General features: G+C 39.8%; 1 protein-coding gene across 8 annotated transcripts in view; it reads right to left on the bottom strand.

The window, feature by feature from the left end:
• Nucleotides 1-3,439: 3,439 nt before the first annotated feature.
• The window catches only part of LOC126163041 (poly [ADP-ribose] polymerase tankyrase-2-like), an 85,095-nt gene continuing 68,273 nt past the window's right edge, over nt 3,440-20,261 (bottom strand). For 5 of the 8 annotated variants that reach the window (XM_049919921.1, XM_049919919.1, XM_049919920.1 and 2 more), the window contains 2 exons: nt 11,843-12,085; nt 3,440-4,280 (listed from right to left, as the gene is read on the bottom strand). In XM_049919921.1, the coding sequence (XP_049775878.1) occupies nt 3,914-4,280; nt 11,843-12,085 (610 nt within the window). In that variant the 3' untranslated portion in view covers nt 3,440-3,913. The remainder of the gene's footprint in view (nt 4,281-11,842; nt 12,086-20,261) is intronic. The other 3 variants (XM_049919922.1, XM_049919923.1, XM_049919924.1) reach the window with 3 other exon arrangements.

Consider the following 20,261-nt stretch of genomic DNA (forward strand, 5'->3'; position numbering starts at 1 on the left):
GCGCTTCCGCCGCTTTAAAAAAAAAAAAAAAAAATTATATATATATATATATATATATATATATAAAAAGAAAGATGATGAGACTTACCAAACAAAAGCGCTGGCAGGTCGATAGACACACAAACAAACACAAACATACACACAAAATTCTAGCTTTCGCAACCAACGGTTGCCTCGTCAGGAAAGAGGGAAGGAGAAGGAAAGGCAAAAGGATATGGGTTTTAAGGGAGAGGGTAAGGAGTCATTCCAATCCCGGGAGCGGAAAGACTTACCTTAGGGGGAAAAAAGGACAGGTATACACTCGCACACACACATATCCATCCACACATACACAGACATGCAGAAATATATATATATATATATATATATATATATATATATATATATATATATATATACTAACAAAGAGATAGAGGGGCTGGCCAGTACTTACCTCAGCTCAGTACAGCCGATAGATACACACAAAACAAAACCGAAAATTTATGTTCCTAGCTTTCAGAACAAATGTTCCTTCATCAGGGAGGAGAGAGGGGAAAGAAAGGGAAGAAGGGAAAGGAGATTCAGTTACTCACAACCCAGGTTATGAAGCAACAGGGAAAGGAAAATAGGGAGGGTAGCAAGGATGGAGGCATGGTTGTCAGAGGGAAGCCAAAGATATTCTAGTAGAATATCTTTGGCTTCCCTCTGACAACCATGCCTCCATCCTTGCTACCCTCCCTATTTTCCTTTCCCTGTTGCTTCATAACCTGGGTTGTGAGTAACTGAATCTCCTTTCCCTTCTTCCCTTTCTTTCCCCTCTCTCCTCCCTGATGAAGGAACATTTGTTCTGAAAGCTAGGAACATAAATTTTCGGTTTTGTTTTGTGTGTATCTATCGGCTGTACTGAGCTGAGGTAAGTACTGGCCAGCCCCTCTATCTCTTTGTTAGTATTTGTTTCACATCTCTATATGAGATTTTCCATTAATCATATATATATATATATATATATATATATATATATATATATAGGCGCTGGCAGGTCGATAGAAGACACACAAACATTGTTTGGTAAGTCTCATCATCTTTTTAAATATATTTTCCCACGTGGAATGTTTCCCTCTATTATATTCATATCATATATATATATATATATATATATATATATATATATATATATATATATATATGAGAGAGGAATCGTCTCATTAGCGAAACAATGGCAAGAAACTGCTTTTTGTTGTTACTTACACTGCTGCTTTCTTTGATAACGATCAACAAGAACCAAATACTAGATAGAAGATATTCTGAACGAGAGTTTAGCGAAAATTTTTCTCCGTTCAGGCGCCTCTTTAGTACATTACATTCTACACAGAAATTAGTCATCTTAGATTTAAAAATCTTGTCAATTGCCGTGCTTCATTTCTGACTGTATCACTATTAGGCATAAGAATAATACGAATATAAACATGACATGATACGTATATTCATCCGCGTTTGCTGTTCTAGTTTCGTAGTTTATTAGGCAGACAGGATTTAAATGAAATAGCAGCAAACATGAAACAATACATGGCAAAATGTTTATATGCGTATTATTCTTATGGTGACGAGAATACTGCATGTGATTTACAATTTATAAAAGTTCCTCTTAGCAACCATCTCTTCTCACAGATAGGAAACAATTAAGGACCTTAGAGTTGGCCATATTGACAAACATACCAAACATTCTTGCCAGTCGGATTTTCGTAGTACACTGAAATGCTGCTACATTCGCAGATGAACAATACGGAATTTATATTTACTTCGTTGGATAAAGTATGAAAATGTAGTGGCCGAATCTCGGGAGCGGAGAAAATAGCTCGTCTTCCTCCGTTTTTTTTTTTAAATTTATTTACTGACGCAGAGGTTTTGGTGCCAGTATTTATCTTTGTGCCAACAAAGCATGCCCGTGTAGCGCTACATATATTCGACGGCAGAAGTAAGTTGTGGCGGCACCCACCAACTTTTTTCAGAATTTCCGCTTGCTTTACACTCGATTCTAAGCCGCAGGCGGTTTTTTGGATTACAAAAACCAGAAAAAAAGTGCGGCTTAGATTCGAGTAAATACGGTAATCAGTAATCATTCTTGTGTGTGGTATGTCATAACAGATGGAAGGTTACTGCCGGATGGGCCCTAAACTCTTGGTTACAGGTGATTGGGTGTACTTGATGATTTATTGGAATTTTATCAATGCAACTGGACTATGTTGAATCTGGTGAGCCTTCATTAGTAAAAACTGACCTAATGGTTTTGAGACTGCAGTCCCTGGTTGCACCTTGGTGATAGAAAATTAGAGTAACAGTGTTATCAGCTATAAGCAGTTTAGTCAGGCATTTTTCACATGGTGAGACCAACTCATTACTTTTAAGGCCATGCTCCAAGTCTGGTCTTTGGTGTTTCCTGAACTTTTCTTGTGTGCTTATTGGTGATACACGGATATTACAATTTTCATGCCTAGTGGAGTATCGAGTGATCTTAACATGGACATCACGTTCCAGTGTCCACTGACTGTTCCTTACATAGTTACATATTTGGTATGTGTACAAATCTGTTTTCTTGATATTTTAGTAAAATGGACGATTACCACAAGTGAGCTTTATACATTATAAATAACACATTCACCTGTAAGAAGCCAACCTCGATTGATATGGAATCACAGGCCTTACCACAGAAGAGCGGATTATAATTCCGTTATCGTGGAAATGTTATTCTATTTTTTAATCCTGCTCATGCTAAAGTACCTCTGATTTTCTATTGGAAGTTGTTGCCCTTTTAACCTGCGTAAAGTTTCCTCGAAGTCCATTTTGTTACTGTAATAAGCTGACTGAAGACACTCTGTCTGAATTTCTTTACCTGTTATAAGTTTAATGGAGCCTTGATTGCAAATTATGTTCTTAACTGATATTAAATTTTCTTAGGAATTTATCATTTAAATTGTGTCCTTTGCAGACAACTCTGGTAAATAAAACAAAATTTGTTCTGTAAGAAATTTATTTTTTGAGCATAGTACCTTACCACTGCCTCCTCCTTGCATTGCTGCCATCTTTCACACAGCGAACTACTCACATGAAACTTGGAATCTTTGATTTTGACCACTAAAAGTCAACAGTAGGCATTGGAGATCTAATATCCCAAATGAGAGTGTTGTTAAACACACAACATGCTCAGTGTTACTTGGTATCATGTACATGTCAATGGAACAGATTTGTAGCATCATTTCGTAATGTGAGATTGGAGATCCATACTACTCGACAGGCAGTAGCATGTTTTGTAACTAAAGCAGTACAGCTGTGCAGCCCATATAGGGAATGAACCACTTGTGGTGTTTCTGGTTGCAGCATTAAGTTTACAGAAAAATATGCTCAAGAGAAGATAATTACACTCCATGTGGGATGGAATGTGGATGGACAATTCTCTTTACTCTTTCTCCAAAATGTTCTGTTCTCTTTTATTCACAGTACACTAATACATAAAATAGTATGCACATAACGTGGTTCGAATCTCTTTACAGGTGTGATATTTGATATTGTAGCAGAATGTAACATCATCTGCGCTACAGACAAGTAATCTTTCTATAATTGTATAACCAAAGATAAACTCTTAAACATAAAAGTGGTGTAGCACCAGTCTGAGTAAAGCCTAATTTGTTACAGTCAAGCATACATCCATTATGCTAGTACAGACAAATGTCCAGTTATGAATTACTTTACAAACTGCTGTTTATTACTAATAAGATATTTTTGTTTCTAAATGTCCGTCTTGATCACACATTGCTATCTGATACATGTATCACTGTCACGTAATTTGTACATGCAAGTACAAGAGCATTGGCTATTTTACAGAAGATGAAGATGGACTACAAGCATCATTTCTTAGTAGCCATCTATGCCACCTATGCTACATATGCCGAATGTCCTTCCTTCTGGCCAGCTTCACAGGGGTGTTCCCCAAGTTATCTACGGCTTCCCTGTCTGCCCCCGCGTTCAGCAGCACAGTTACCACACTTCGGTGGCCCCTTTCTGCTGCTCTGTGCAGGGGTGTGCGCTGCCACCTGTCCCTGGAATCCACTTCAGCCCCATTCTTCAAGAGACATTCGACTGTCTCCAGGTATCCTCTCTCGGCTGCCCAGTGCAAGGCAGTCATCCTGTAACAGTCCCGCATTCCCACATCGGCCCCTGAAGCGAGCAGTTGTTGTAATTCCTCCATTGATCCATCCTTAACTGCCTGGAGAAGCCTCCTATTCATCTCGTCTGCTGGCGTGCTGCTACACAAAACAGTGAAATTATTTCATTTTACTGTGAACTCCCAAATCTATCAACAGTTCTGAATACTCATGGTAACAATTGTCCACCAACAAATTAAAATTCTACAATTTTTGTTCCTTCTACAATACATGAAAGTAGGAAAGTCAGCGCATGTTAAGGTACTGATGGGAAAACTGTATCTCCTTCTTAAAGTCTTCATGCACTTCCTATTAGAAATGTCTTTCCTTCCCCCCACCTCCCAAAAATTCAATTGCAACATCAATCCTCGACAGTTAGTTCCTGCCAGTTAACTATTCTACAGCCCTCTGTGTGATTATTCTGCCTGGAGATGATCTATGATCTGTGTAGAGAATGGTAACTTATCCTCAACTTCAGTAAATGTAACATATTCTATATAAATAGACAAAGAAATCCAACAATATTAGATTACATTATTCACGACCAACCACTAGAAACCATGACTACCGTAAAATGCCTTGGAGTAAGCATACATAGTGACCTAAAGTGGAATGACCACATAAAACAAACTGCAGGAAATGCAGAATTTAATTCACCCATAAAAGGAGTAGCTTACAAATCAACTATCTGACACATGATTGATTATTGCCCATTAGTAAGGGACCCTTACCAGGATGGATTAATAGAAGATATGGAGAAAATCTGATGAAGAGTGGCACATTTCATCTCAAGTTTGTTTACTCAATGCGAGATGATTACAAAGATGTTCAACAAACTCCAGTGGCAGTTGTTACAAAAGAGGCATTGTGTACCATGGACATGTTTGCTGTAGAAACTTCTAGAGTGTACATTCTGGGAAGAGTCGGGCAACATCTTACATTTTCTCACACGAAATGATCGCAATGAGGAAATCAAAGAAATATGGCTTCATACAAGGGTTTATTAATAATCATTCTTCACATGCACTGTCTGCAAAAGGGGCTGTGAAGTGGGGAGGGAAATTGGTTGTATCAGAATTACTCTTCACCACACATCATAACGTGGCATGTAGAGGGCAGGTGGAGATGGAGATGTACATGTACATGTACATGTACATGTACATCTATATGGTTACTCTGCAATTAACACTTAAGTGCCTGGCAGAGGGTTCATCGAACCATTTTCATACTACTTCTCTACCATTCCACTCTCAAATTGTGTGTGGGAAAAAGGAACACCTAAATCTTTCCATTCGAGCTCTGATTTCTCTTATTTTATTATGATGATCATTTCTCCCTACGCAGGTGGGTGTCAACGAAAATATTTATGCATTCGGAAGAGAAAGTAGGTGATTGAAATTTTGTAAATAGATCTCGCTAAAAGAAAACCGCCTTTGTTTCAGTGATTGCCACCCCATCTCGCGTATCATATTAGTGACACTCTCACCCCTATTGCGCGATAACATGAAACGAGCTGCCCTTTGCACTTTTTTGATGTCCTCCGTCAATCCTACCTGGTAAGGATCCCATACCATGCAGCAATATTCCAGCAGAGGATGGACAAATGTAATGTAGGCTGTCTCTTTAGTGGGTTTGTCACATCTTCTAATTGTTCTGCCAACAAAGTGCAGTCTTTGTTTCGCCTTCCCCACAATATTATCTATGTGGTCTTTCCAATTTCAGTTGCTCGTAATTGTAATTCCTAGGTATTTAGTTGAATTGATAGCCCTCAGATTTGTGTGATTTATCGTATACCCAAAATTTATTGGATTTCTTTTAGTACCTATATGGATTACCTTGCACTTTTCTTTGTTTAGTGCCAATTGCCACTTTTCGCACCATACAGGAATTCTCTCTATGTCATTTTGTAATTGGAAGTGATCATCTGATGATTTTACTAGACAGTAAATTACAGTGTCATCTGCAAACAATCTAAGGGGGCTGCTCAGATTATCACCTAGATCATTTATATAAATCAGGAACAGCAGAGGGCCTATGACACTACTTTGCAGAATGCCAGATATCACTCCTGTTCTACTCAATGATTTACCATTTATCATTAGGAACTGTGAGCTCTCTGAGAGAAAATCACAAATCCACTAACACAACTGAGATGATACTCCATATACATGCAATTTGATTAATAGTTGCTTGTGAGGAACAGTACCAAAAGCCTTCTGGAAATCTAGGAATACGGAATTGATCTGAGATCCCTTGTCAACAGCACTCATTACTTCATGGGAATAAAGAACTAGCAGTGTTGCACAAGACCGATATTTTTTGAATCCATGTTGGTTATATATCAATAAGTAATTTTCTTCAAGGTGTTCGAGTACAGTATATGCTCCAAAATCCTAGTACAAGTTCTAAGTAATTCCCATGAGACCTTTGTTAACGTCTAATATCAATTTCAATGTTAGGAAGTTATCTGTGGAGGTGTTTGTCTGGAGCATAGCCTTATACGGAAGTGAAACGTGGAAGATAAGCAGTTCAAACAAAAAGGGAATACGAGCTTTGAAATGTTGTACTATATGAGAATGACGAAGATTGGACAGGTAGATTGAATAACAAATGAGGATGTGTGGGGTGGGGGACATTTATGGACAACTTGACTAATGAAAGGCAGCAGTCAATAGGGCACGTCCTGAGCCATGAAGGCACTGTCACTGTGGTAACAGAAGTATGGGGGGTAAAAACTGTAGTGGGAGACCAAGGCTTGAATATGGTGAGCAGATTCAGAGGGATGTAGGTTGCAGTAGTTATGCAGAGATGGAGAGCTGCACCAGGCCAATCTTCGCACTGAAGACTGCAAACCAACAACATGAGGGCATATATCCTCAATGCACTTACTGGCAATTTTTTCAATACAATGTCATAAAAAAGATAATGTTACTTTTCTGTAAATCACCATTTTGCAGATACAGTCAACAAATAACAAATACACTACTTGCTGCTGTTGACAATATGACGACACACACACACACACACACACACACACACACACACACACACACACACACACACACCGGCAACTGGAGGCTTGTAGCTGCCATGCTTCTTTCGGGTGGCAACCAAACAACTGTCGATTATGTCTATATGTTCTATAAAACACATCTTTTAGAACACAGTTTAACATTCAGGGGTCTCATAACATCTCACACTCCAAAGCAGAGTGAGAGATTGATTTAACGCATTATTCCACCGCAGGAGCTATTAGAGATCTTGAAGACAATAAACGTTTCACAACTGTTCTATTTCTTTCCTTATAAATGTTACGTATACACTGAAGAGCCAAAGTAACTGGAGCACCTGACTAAAATCATGTAGGGCCCCTGCGAACACATAGAAGTACTGCAACACAACATGGCATGGACCCGGCTAATGTCTGAAGTAGTGTTGGAGGGAACTGACACCATGAATCCTGCAAGGCTGTCCATAAACCCATAAGAGTACGAGGGGGTGGAAATCTCTTCTGAAAAGTTTGGTGGCCAGCAGAAGTGTTTAAACTCAGAAGAGTGTTCCTGGAGCCACTCTGTAATGGTTCTGGGTGTGTGGTGTTGCATTGTCCTGCGGGAGTTGCCCAAGTCCATCAGAATGCATAATGGTCATTAATGGATGTAGGTGATCAGGCAGGATGCTTATGTATGTCACCTCTCAGAGTCATATCTAGACATATCAGGGGTCCCACATCACTCCAACTACACATGCACCACACCATTACAGAGTCTCCACCAGCTTTAACAGTCCCCTCTGACATGCAGGGTCCATGGATTCATGAGGTTGTCTCCATATCGTACATGTCCATCCGCTCGATACAGTTTGAAACAAAACTTGTCTGACCAGGCAACATGTTTCCAGTCATCAACAGTCCAATGTCTGTGTTGACAGGTCCACAAAAGTTGGTCTACAACTCCGAAAGCTGAAAGCTGCAGCAATTTGTGCATGGGTTGCACTTCGGCCACATTGAACAATTCTCTTCAGTCGTCGTTGGTGCCATTCTTGCTGGATCTTTTTCCAGCTGCAGTGATTTTGGAGATTTTATGTTTTACCGGATTTCTGATATTCATGGTACACTTGTGAAATGGTCGTTTGAGAAAATCCCCACTTCATTGCTACCTTGGAGATGCTGTGTCCCATTGCTCGTGCGCTGACTATAACACCATGTGCAAACTCACTTAAATCTTGATAACGTGCCATTGTAGCAGCAGTAACTGATCTGACAACTGCACCAGACACTTGTTGTCTTATATAGGCATTGCTGACTACAGTGCCATGTTCTGCCTGTTTACATATATCTGTATTTGAATACGCATGCCTATACCAGTTTCTTTGGCACTTCAGTGTATATGGAGACAACAGTATCACCTTTTCCACCAATAAAAACTTCTGATAAAGAAGAGGAACACTATCATAACTACTAATATTGCACGTAAAACTAATCACAAGCTTACAGACAGTCTGTAAAATTATGAACAATTCAGAAATTGAGAAAAAGTAGGAATGTTTCCAAGATTTTATATGAATTGATTATTGGTATTTTGTATGGCCAAATTTTAATAAATTGCCATTACATGTTTCTCTAGTTATATGAAACATTTATAGTAAATTCTGTAATATACAAATAAAGAAAAGTGTACTTTAAAAGACGGAATTATAGTAGTGAACCAGGAAGATAATGTGAACACCACCAGTTGCAGACATGTACGAACAGAGCTGATAATTAACATAGAGCCAGAGTTTAATTTCAAGTACAACACACACAGGGCTGACAAAGGTGAAAATCCCACCTTAAAACATAAAATATCCTAATACAAATGACATTGAACTCTGAACCTTTGGAGTTACCCTTTTACATATGGTAAATGAAGCAGGGAAACATCCATACATTGATATGCTGTGCACGCACAAGCCTACATCTCAGAAAACATTTGTATGAGTTAGATACATTATACATTCACATACGGAATGAAACGTCTTTTTGTCAAATGAGACAGGACTCCTATTTTCTTAACAGAGAATTCGGTATAAAAATTGATGTTTAGTTGGATCTAAGCAAATTTTGTTTTTCTATGAGGAAGAAACACCCACAAGTATTTTGCAAACCTTATAGCCTGCAGATAGCAATTATGTTTAAACTAACATGGTTACATTTATTCTTTACATGGGAAAGAAATACTAAAATGACATTGAACAAATGGCTAAATTAAGAACAACAAAATACACATTTTATTGGCTCTAACAAATTACATTTAAACACTTATTTACTATTAGAAGTGAAGTCATAACACTGGTCACTTCTGAAAAGTAAAAACAACAAAACGTTAAAAAAAAGTGTTCGGACCACTCCACTTACAAAAAAATTTACTCATCTGATCTTCATTTTGACATATATAAATTCAATCTATTTTATGGTTTCAAACAAAGTAACATCATTAGAGAATATAATTCTCTGTACCTCAGTAAAGAACACAGGGACACAGAGGGTGAGATCTGTATTGGCAAAAGGTTTTGTTTTTTACTTGTTTGGCTGTTGCGACTGTACCAGAGCCCCAGGTGCAAAACAGTATGGCTGGTGCTGTCCCTTTGACAGACATTAGCGGATATGATGAACAACTAATGGCTATTTTTTGAAATGTGGCCATTCAAAATACCAATAATCATTTCATATAACATGTTTTTGGAGACCTCACCTGTAAACAATGGTAAGTGATATTTTAGGTGTTTTAAGAAATCATGCAGTGAAGTTTCATTACATTCCAATAAATAAAATATTGTATGGGCATCCAATGTGATTTTTTTAATGCACCTACACCACTGTTTTCACATACAAACACCATAATGACATATTTTTAAACTGGTAAATGCTACACAGAATACTGTATTCTTAATGCACTTAACACTGGTTATAATTGATTTGCCAATGTTTACTTCCTGGGTGAGTTAGTGAAACATTACAGTGAAACATCTCCAAAATACAAATTTCAAAGGTCTTTTATATATAACACTTTTTTAACCATAAACAACCTTATAGGAAGCATTTTGCGTATCATAGCAATTCAGCTACTAGAAATTATGAGAATGTGCATTGTCTTCTTCACTTATATGCTCAAAACACTTTTTTGAGCACTCACATGGAGAGCCTATATGTTTTCATACAACACCGACCCCTCGCCCCTGTATGTTCTATATTCCTTTCCTTCATTTTTCTTTTCTCTTATCTATTCCTGGGTACCTCCATGTTTTGCCCTCTTCTGACCTCTGTCAGTTCTGCTGATACTTTGGATCAACTGTATCTGCCTGCAGAATTAATATTTTAATAAGGTGATTTTCTATTGTCATCAGATACTTAAACAACTGCATTTTTAACCATCAGTTGTATAAATAAACTTTTCTTCTTTACCGGTTTTGATCACTCAAACCAATATTACTGGAAGAAAAGGCAAATACATTAGATGGAAAACCAAATCATCTCTCTCTTGGATGTTTTAAAGTCCTCGATGTTACAATGACTCTACATGTCCATCTATTGTATAGCATTATCTCAAATGCATCTATTTCTCTTTAAGGTTTTAACAAATAACAGATGGGTATATACAATCATTGTAACACTGAAGACTTTCAAAACATCTAAGAGAAAGATGAATCACTCTTAAATATGAAGTATTTGCCTTTCCTTCCGGATATGATGGTCTAAGTGACCGAAACCAGTAGAGAATAAAGGTTTATTTCTACAGCTGATAGTTAAAAATCAAGTTCTTTAAAAGTGCTTGCAGAAAGTCAGGACCTAGTGCATCTTTGGAAGGATGCATATCTGTGATGTTACTCTGAATATACAAAAATTCAGAGCTATAAGCTTAACATCCTCTACACATTTCAGAATAATTTCACACATGTAAATCAAATACAACCATTGATAGTATAGTCACATTGACACCGTAATACATATCCCCCCTGTCTGAACACCGAACAGGCCTCAGAAAGTCCAACAGTTCAGACCAACCACCTTGTCATCCTCAGCCATTAGGCATCACTGGATGCAGATATGGAGGGGCATGTGGTCAGCACACCGCTCTCCGGGCCGTTGTCAGGTTTTGTGACTGAAGCCACTACTTCTCAATCACGATGCTCTTCAGTTGGCCTCACATAAGCTGACTTTATAGAATTATAGAACACATTCATGCAATAATAATGTGCATAGGTACTGATACAGCTGTAGGTAATGCTTTAAAAGAAACCAATGAAAGCACCTAACTACAGGATGTCAACAATGTTAAGGATGGCATTTAACATGCATGCCATCACACTGTCATGTAAATACATGTAAACTACGAAAAGTGACAAAACTTTACAATGTCTACTAGTTGCTCTGTGGTTCAGAGTCTGCATTAAGCTGTTCATTCTCCTATAACTGGCTGGGTAAGTAAGTGCAGAGGTCAGAGCAAGGTGAGAATTTACCACTGGCAACAGGGTCCTGTCCAGTAAAGCACTGCCACGCTCAAACCACCCTTTATGATGAAGACAGCTGTACTTGTGAGCATGAAAATGGTGCCTTTTTGTAAAAATGATTTGTGCATAGGGAATGCAGAGCCAGTGCTGTGATATGCATGTGTGATCATGGTACTCACCACACGGTAGAGAGGAAGCCATTAGGTGGGGCAGCCTTCGACATCTGGTGGGGTCTTGTGAGGGGTAGTGCTTCTTCAGGTGTGGCAGATTTCTGAGCGTGGTCGCCCTGGAACTGTGTGCCACCAGGTGGTTGTGTCTGACGTGTTTGGTGGGAATCTTGGGTTGGCACAGCTGTGGCAGACGTATGACCACTCTGGAGCCGAAAGCCAGGGGTTCGACAGCTGTCTTGTGCAGTTGGCACACTACACAGAGAGTCACAGTCTGAGTGGGGATTGGGTATCATATAAGGAAGAGTTCCTAGTCACATGTTAACCTGAGGTTGCTTACCACACAGTGAGTGGTTTCGAGAAATGGTACACTTTACAGCTACACTGGTCTGTGTTTTAAAACTTTTCTTTTATGTCAGGGTTTTCGTTTTTATGAGCTTTTATATTTAATGCATGCTGAATTCAAACATGTATCTCACTACATATCATATAGCTACATTAAATATATGATATTAAAATAAATGTAGTTAACAAGGAGGAAAAGATATCTGTAATTATCTGTATTTTGTTAAAGGCCTTCAAAATGATGCTAGAAGCACAGTCATAGCTGACAAATCTGCCCATAGAGATGGAACTGGCAACTCTGTAGGAGAGAGAGGTGGGGGTTGGGCTGACATTGCTTCTAGCTTGTAGCAACCTGCAAGCTAGTATGACTTGAATTGAGTGATAGCAACACTGGTACAAAATGACTCAAAATTGCAAGAAGGATCCTGATCAATTTTGCTACATTTGAGGAGAAGTCATCACACAACATAGGAAGTTAAAAATTAGCCCTTTTGTGAGAACAAATGTATCATGCATGCCTTTGAGTTAAAATTGGTGATGAGGACAAGTCCTCTGTGCCATATGTATACAGCAAAACATTTGAAAGTCTGCGGTGCTGGAGCAAAAGCCAACAGAAGTTTCTCAGTTTTGGTTTATGTATGATTTGGAGGGGGGAAGAGATCACACTACCTACTGTTATTTCTGCATGATAAATTTACAGAGTAAGTCAATGACTTCAATTTTCATGAACTTCACATATCTCTTTATGAGTGCATTTTAAATTAATTAGAAAATGTGTCTTAATTGAATTAATTCAATGAATGTATTTACATTTACTTTTAGGTATAAATAAAAAAACAATGAGAGCTAGAGAGTTAAAATATCCAGACATGCCATCTGCCATAAGACCAATGTCTCATAGAACAGGAATTCCAGTTCCAACACCCCCTGATAACCAGAGTGACTTTTCTGTCCAGATGATGAAACGCATTAAGAGAATGTTGGGGATATGTATCACACCCCCTCAGATTCACACCAACCAAAGCCCCTAATCCACACTGAACTGATTCATTTTACATAAGGTTTGTGAAATAGGTTATCAGCTCCTGGAATAATCTTCTATTGGTGCCGTGGTTTTCAAGAAAAGTTTCGACAGTATTTCAGAAAGCATGAAGAAGTTTCTCTTGTTTCCTGTCATGACATTGGTGGTCTCATTGAAGCTTTGAGTATAACATATATCTCTACTGAATGGCAACTTGTCATAGATCCATCAAGCAGAAGTTTGAAAGCTGTACTACTCCACATTCATAATGTGATTGCCTCTGTTCCTGTGAGTCACTCAGGAAAAATGAGTGAAACTTGATGGTCATCAGATCAGGGAGCTCGTGAAAGATCCACAATTAGATGACAGTATGGATGGTACAGAGAGGAATGCCTGGTTAGTATTAAAATCAATAACAAAAAAACTTTCTTGGCAACCATAGGAGCCTGGAATATGAAAATTCTGTCACGGAACTCCTTCAAAACTTCCACGTGCTCGGTGCTTGTACGTCAATAAAGGTGCACTTTCCTACCTCACATTTAGATTACTTCCCTGACAACTGTGGAGATTATAGTGTGGAGCAGGGTGAGCGTTTTCATGGAGATATTGGAGTGATGGGGAAGAGGTATGAAGGTTGTGGAATGAGCACATGCTTGTGGACTACAGTGGTGCCTCAAAAAGAGACATTCCAGATCCAAAACACATATGAAAGTCCTCGAAAAGAGCCTTCCTTTGATAAAATGATGATGATGTTTGATCTTATATAGATAATTCAGACTTCATCCAAATACAATACTGTTTTCAAACCATAATCAGCATATATATTGTATTAAAAAATCTTAAATGCCATATTTCAAAAAGCGAAATAGCAATAAAACCTCACCTGACTCAACAAAATGAGTTACATTTCTGAGTTCAGCATGCGTGAAATATTAAGAATCAGCTTAAAAAAATCTTGACCTAAAAAATGATGTAAACCAGAGCTATATACAAGGAATCATTGTAATGAAATGTATCAAATACGGTTAATGTTATCCACCAAAAAATCCAGAACTGTAACAAAGTAAGTGACTTTTGAAGTTATACGTAACATTAACTGTGTCAAAAAGTTTGATGAGTGTAAATTATTCATAGGTACTTTTGTTGTTAGAAACTGAACTTTGCTCTGTAGCCCTTACAGCTCCTTTGTGCAATGGAAACCTAGTGAGCTCTGCCCTGTGGCTCATGGGTCTTTTTCTGCAGCACCTTACCTTTTTAGCTAAAAGGGAAAACATTTATATTGTTGCATGTAGTGTGCTCACACACATTGCAAACGTGTGTGATTGTGAGTTTTCGGACTATGGAGGGAAATTATTTACTTGCATGAACATCTTCATTTCAACAATTGTATACGGTATGTGCCAACAGCAATGAAAAATAAGGGACCAACACACATTTAATTTCTTAATGTACAATGGAAAGGAAAAAAAGGATGTAAGAATGTCTGTGAAGGTCTGTGTCTGAAATGAATTATCAATCAACAGTTCAGTAAATTTAGAGACAATAAGACTGTGGCTTGTAGTCACAAACTAGTCATAAATGTATACAAGGTATCTGCTCACTTTATGGAGTTACTTTCTCAAAACGATTAACAAATTGATCACACATAAAAAAGGTATTGGCACAATCAACCACAGAAGTCACTCAAACACTCCAAAGGTCCCTCAGATGGAGAATGGATAAAACTTCACAGACTATGACACAATGTGGAAAGTAAGTGTGGGATTTAAAATATCCCAGATGCATGCGCAAAAGAAGTACGCTGAAGGTGGTTCTGCAGTGCCTGTAAAGATACTGAGAATTTTGTTATTAGTTCAAATGCATGCAACACAGCTGAAATCAGGAGCAGCCTCCTTCCCTGGACCTGGAAATGGGAGCATCCTATTTCAGAAAGCATTTACTTGCAAAATCTAACTCCAATGATCTTGTTGCAGAAATCTTCCTGCTTCTGATATACTGATGACTGAAAAATATCTCTGTGCATTTTCATACATTCTCTGCTGGAGCAGTAAGAGCATTGATCTGTGTACAGTATCTGATCAAAAATATCTTGACATCCATTAGCAGACCTTAACAATGGCTTAAATTCTGCAGTGGATACTCTCATTGAGGCGTCTGAATGTCTGTGGAGGAATCACAGCTCATTCCTCCACAACAGCCAAAATCAGAAATAGTAGTGACGTTAGAGGTTGGGATCTGAAGCAAAGTCCACATTCTAACTCATCAAAAAGTGTTCCACTGGGTTGAGGACAGAGCTATTGGCAGTCCAGTTCATTTCAAGAGTTTTACTGTACACAAAACATTGTCTCTCAGAATCCACTTTATGAAAGATTGTTTTGTCATGCTGATACAATGAATCATCACCTCCAAACTGTTCCTCTACTGTACACAGAACACAATGCTGCAATGTGTTCATATCTTTTCGCATTTAGCATTTGTAATAAGGGTGCCAAACTCTAACCACACGAAACACCCCCAGACTGCAACACCAAATTCTCTATACTTCAACACTTGGCTCTACACATGACGGCAACTGACACTCTCTATGTCTTCGCCAAACGGTTTGCTACATTGTATAGCACCATTTCATCACTTCAAATCACTTGTTTTGAGTCATTCACTGGCTAATGGTGTAACTCTTTACATCACCTTAAGCACTGCTTAACACTGATTACATCAATGTGAGCGGTTGCTTGAGCATTATACCCCCATTCTTTTTAGCTCTCTACGCACAGTCAGTGTGCTAGCTGGACTGCTGGTAGTCCTCTGGAACTCATGAGTGGCTCTTTGCACCTGATTTAATATGATACTCACCATACAGTGGGGATGATGACTCGCAGGTAGCCACAATAAAAAGACTATCAGAAAGTGATATATATATAGAGGGAAACATTCCACGTGGGAAAAATATATCTAAAAACAAAGATGATGTGACTTACCAAACGAAAGCGCTGGGACGTCGATAGACACACAAACAAACATAAACATACACACAAAATTTTAGCTTTCGCAACAAACGGTTGCTTCATCAGGAAAGAGGGAAGGAGAGGGAAAGACGAAAGGATGTGGGTTTTAAGGGAGAGGGTAAGGAGTCATTCCAATCCCGGGAGCGGAAAGACGTACCTTAGGGGGAAAAAAGGACAGGTATACACTCGCACACACACACATATCCATCCGCATATACACAGACACAAGCAGACATTTGTAAAGGCAAAGAGTTTGGGCAGAGATGTCAGTCGAGGCGGAAGTACAGAGGCAAAGGTGATGTTGAAAGACAGGTGAGGTATGAGCGGCGACAAACTGAAATTAGAAATTAGCGGAGATTGAGGCCTGGCGGATAACGAGAAGAGAGGATATGCTGAAGGGCAAGTTCCCATCTCCGGAGTTCTGACAGGTTGGTGTTAGTGGGAAGTATCCAGATAACCCGGACGGTGTAACACTGTGTCAAGATGTGCTGGCCATGCACCAAGGCATGTTTAGCCACAGGGTGATCCTCATTACCAACAAACACTGTCTGCCTGTGTCCATTCATGCGAATGGACAGTTTGTTGCTGGTCATTCCCACATAGAACGCTTCACAGTATAGGCAGGTCAGTTGGTAAATCACGTGGGTGCTTTCACACGTGGCTCTGCCTTTGATCGTGTACACCTTCCGGGTTACAGGACTGGAATAGGTGGTGGTGGGAGGGTGCATGGGACAGGTTTTACACCGGGGGCGGTTACAAGGGTAGGAGCCAGAGGGTAGGGAAGGTGGTTTGGGGATTTCATAGGGATGAACTAAGAGGTTACGAAGGTTAGGTGGACGGCGGAAAGACACTCTTGGTGGAGTGGGGAGGATTTCATGAAGGATGGATCTCATTTCAGGGCAGGATTTGAGGAAGTCGTATCCCTGCTGGAGAGCCACATTCAGAATCTGATCCAGTCCCAGAAAGTATCCTGTCACAAGTGGGGCACTTTTGGGGTTCTTCTGTGGAAGGTTCCGGGTTTGAGGAGATGAGGAAGTGGCTCTGGTTATTTGCTTCTGTACCAGGTCGGGAGGGTAGTTGCGGGATGCGAAAGCTGTTGTCAGGTTGTTGGTGTAATGGTTCAGGGATTCCGGACTGGAGCAGATTCATTTGCCACAAAGACCTAGGCTGTAGGGAAGGGACCGTTTGATGTGGAATAGGTGGCAGCTGTCATAATGGAGGTACTGTTGCTTGTTGGTGGGTTTGATGTGGACGGACGTGTGAAGCTGGCCATTGGACAGGTGGAGGTCAACATCAAGGAAAGTGGTATGCGATTTGTAAAGGCCTTTACAAATGTCTGCTTGTGGCTGTGCATATGCGGATGGATATGTGTGTGTGTGCGAGTGTATACCTGTCCTTTTTCCCCCTAAGGTAAGTCTTTCCGCTCCCGGGATTGGAATGACTCCTTACCCTCTCCCTTAAAACCCAAATCCTTTCGTCTTTCCCTCTCCTTCCCTCTTTCCTGATGAGGCAACCGTTGGTTGCGAAAGCTTGAATTTTGTGTGTATGTTTGTGTGTCTATTGACCCACATCCTTTCGTCTTTCCCTCTCCTTCCCTCTTTCCTGATGAGGCAACAGTTTGTTGCGAAAGCTTGAATTTTGCGTGTATGTTTGTGTTAGTTTGTGTGTCTGTCGACCTGCCAGCACTTTCATTTGGTAAGTCACATCATCTTTGTTTTTAGGTATATATATATATATATATATATATATATATATATATATATGGTATGTTTGTGTGTATGTTTGTGTTTGTTTGTGTGTCTATCGACCTGCCAGCGCTTTTGTTTGGTAAGTCTCATCATCTTTCTTTTTAAACATATATATATATATATATATATATATATGAATATAATAGAGGGAAACATTCCACGTGGGAAAAATATATTTAAAAAGAAAAATGTCTGCTTGTGTCTTGTATGTATGGATGGATATGTGTGTGTGTGCGAGTGTATACCTGTCCTTTTTTCCCCCTAAGGTAAGTCTTTCCGCTCCCGGGATTGGAATGACTCCTTACCCTCTCCCTTAAAACCCATATCCTTTTGTCTTTCCTTCTCCTTCCCTCTTTCCTGACGAGGCAACCGTTGGTTGCGAAAGCTAGAGTTTTGTGTGTATGTTTGTGTTTATTTGTGTGTCTATTGACCTGCCAGCGCTTTTGTTGGGTAAGTCTCATCTTTCTTTTTAAATATATATATATATATATATATAATAGAGGGAAACATTACACGTGGGAAAAATATATTTAAAAAGAAAGATGATGAGACTTACCAAACAAAAGCGCTGGCAGGTCGATAGACACACAAACAAACACAAACATACACACACAATTCTAGCTTTCGCAACCAACGGTTGCCTCGTCAGGAAAGAGGGAAGGAGAAGGAAAGACAAAAGGATATGGGTTTTAAGGGAGAGGGTAAGGAGTCATTCCAATCCCGGGAGCGGAAAGACTTACCTTAGGGGGAAAAAAGGACGGGTACACACTCGCACACACACACATATCCATCCACACATATACAGACACAAGCAGACATATTGAGTCTTTAAATATGTCTGCTTGTGTCTGTATATGTGTGGATGGATATGTGTGTGTGTGCGAGTGTGTACCCGTCCTTTTTTCCCCCTAAGGTAAGTCTTTCCGCTCCCGGGACTGGAATGACTCCTTACCCTCTCCCTTAAAACCCACATCCTTTCGTCTTTCCCTCTCCTTCCCTCTTTCCTGATGAGGCAACAGTTTGTTGCGAAAGCTTGAATTTTGTGTGTATGTTTGTGTTCGTATGTGTGTCTGTCGACCTGCCAGCACTTTCATTTGGTAAGTCAGATCATCTTTGTTTTTAGGTATATTTTTCCTTCGTGGAATGTTTCCTTCTATTATAACCGTATATATATATATATATATATATATATACACATATATATATTTAAAAACAAAGATGATGTAACTTACCAAATGAAAGTGCTGGCAGGTTGACAGACACACAAACAAACACAAACATACACACGAAATCCAAGCTTTCGCAACCAACGGTTGCCTCGTCAGGAAAGAGGGAAGGAGAAGGAAAGACAAAAGGATATGGGTTTTAAGGGAGAGGGTAAGGAGTCATTCCAATCCCGGGAGCGGAAAGACTTACCTTAGGGGGAAAAAAGGACAGGTATACACTCGCACACACACACATATCCACCCACACATACACAGACACAAGCAGACATTTGTAAAGGCAAAGAGTTTGGGCAGAGATGTCAGTCGGGACGGAAGTACAGAGGCAAAGATGATGTTGAAAGACAGGTGAGGTATGAGCGGCGGCAGATTGAAATTAGAAATTAGCGGAGATTGAGGCCTGGCGGATAGCGAGAAGAGAGGATATGCTGAAGGGCAAGTTCCCATCTCCGGAGTTCTGACAGGTTGGTGTTAGTGGGAAGTATCCAGATAACCCTGACGGTGTAACACTGTGCCAAGATGTGCTGGCCGTGCACCAAGGCATGTTTAGCCACAGGGTGATCCTCATTACCAACAAACACTGTCTGCCTGTGTCCATTCATGCGAATGGACAGTTTGTTGCTGGTCATTCCCACATAGAATGCATCACAGTGTAGGCAGGTCAGTTGGTAGATCACGTGGGTGCTTTCACACGTGGCTCTGCCTTTGATTGTGTACACCTTCCGGGTTACAGGACTGGAGTAGGTGGTGGTGGGAGGGTGCATGGGACAGGTTTTACACCGGGGGCGGTTACAAGGGTAGGAGCCAGAGGGTAGGGAAGGTGGTTTGGGGATTTCATAGGGATGAACCAAGAGGTTACGAAGGTTAGGTGGACGGCGGAAAGACACTCTTGGTGGAGTGGGGAGGATTTCATGAAGGATGGATCTCATTTCAGGGCAGGATTTGAGGAAGTTGTATCCCTGCTGGAGAGCCACATTCAGAATCTGATCCAGTCCCGGAAAGTATCCTGTCACAAGTGGGGCACTTTTGTGGTTCTTCTGTGGGAGGTTCTGGGTTTGAGAGGATGAGGAAGTGGCTCTGGTTATTTGC

The sequence above is a fragment of the Schistocerca cancellata genome, chromosome 2 (assembly GCF_023864275.1).
Source record: "Schistocerca cancellata isolate TAMUIC-IGC-003103 chromosome 2, iqSchCanc2.1, whole genome shotgun sequence".
Taxonomy (NCBI): Eukaryota; Metazoa; Arthropoda; class Insecta; order Orthoptera; family Acrididae; genus Schistocerca; species Schistocerca cancellata.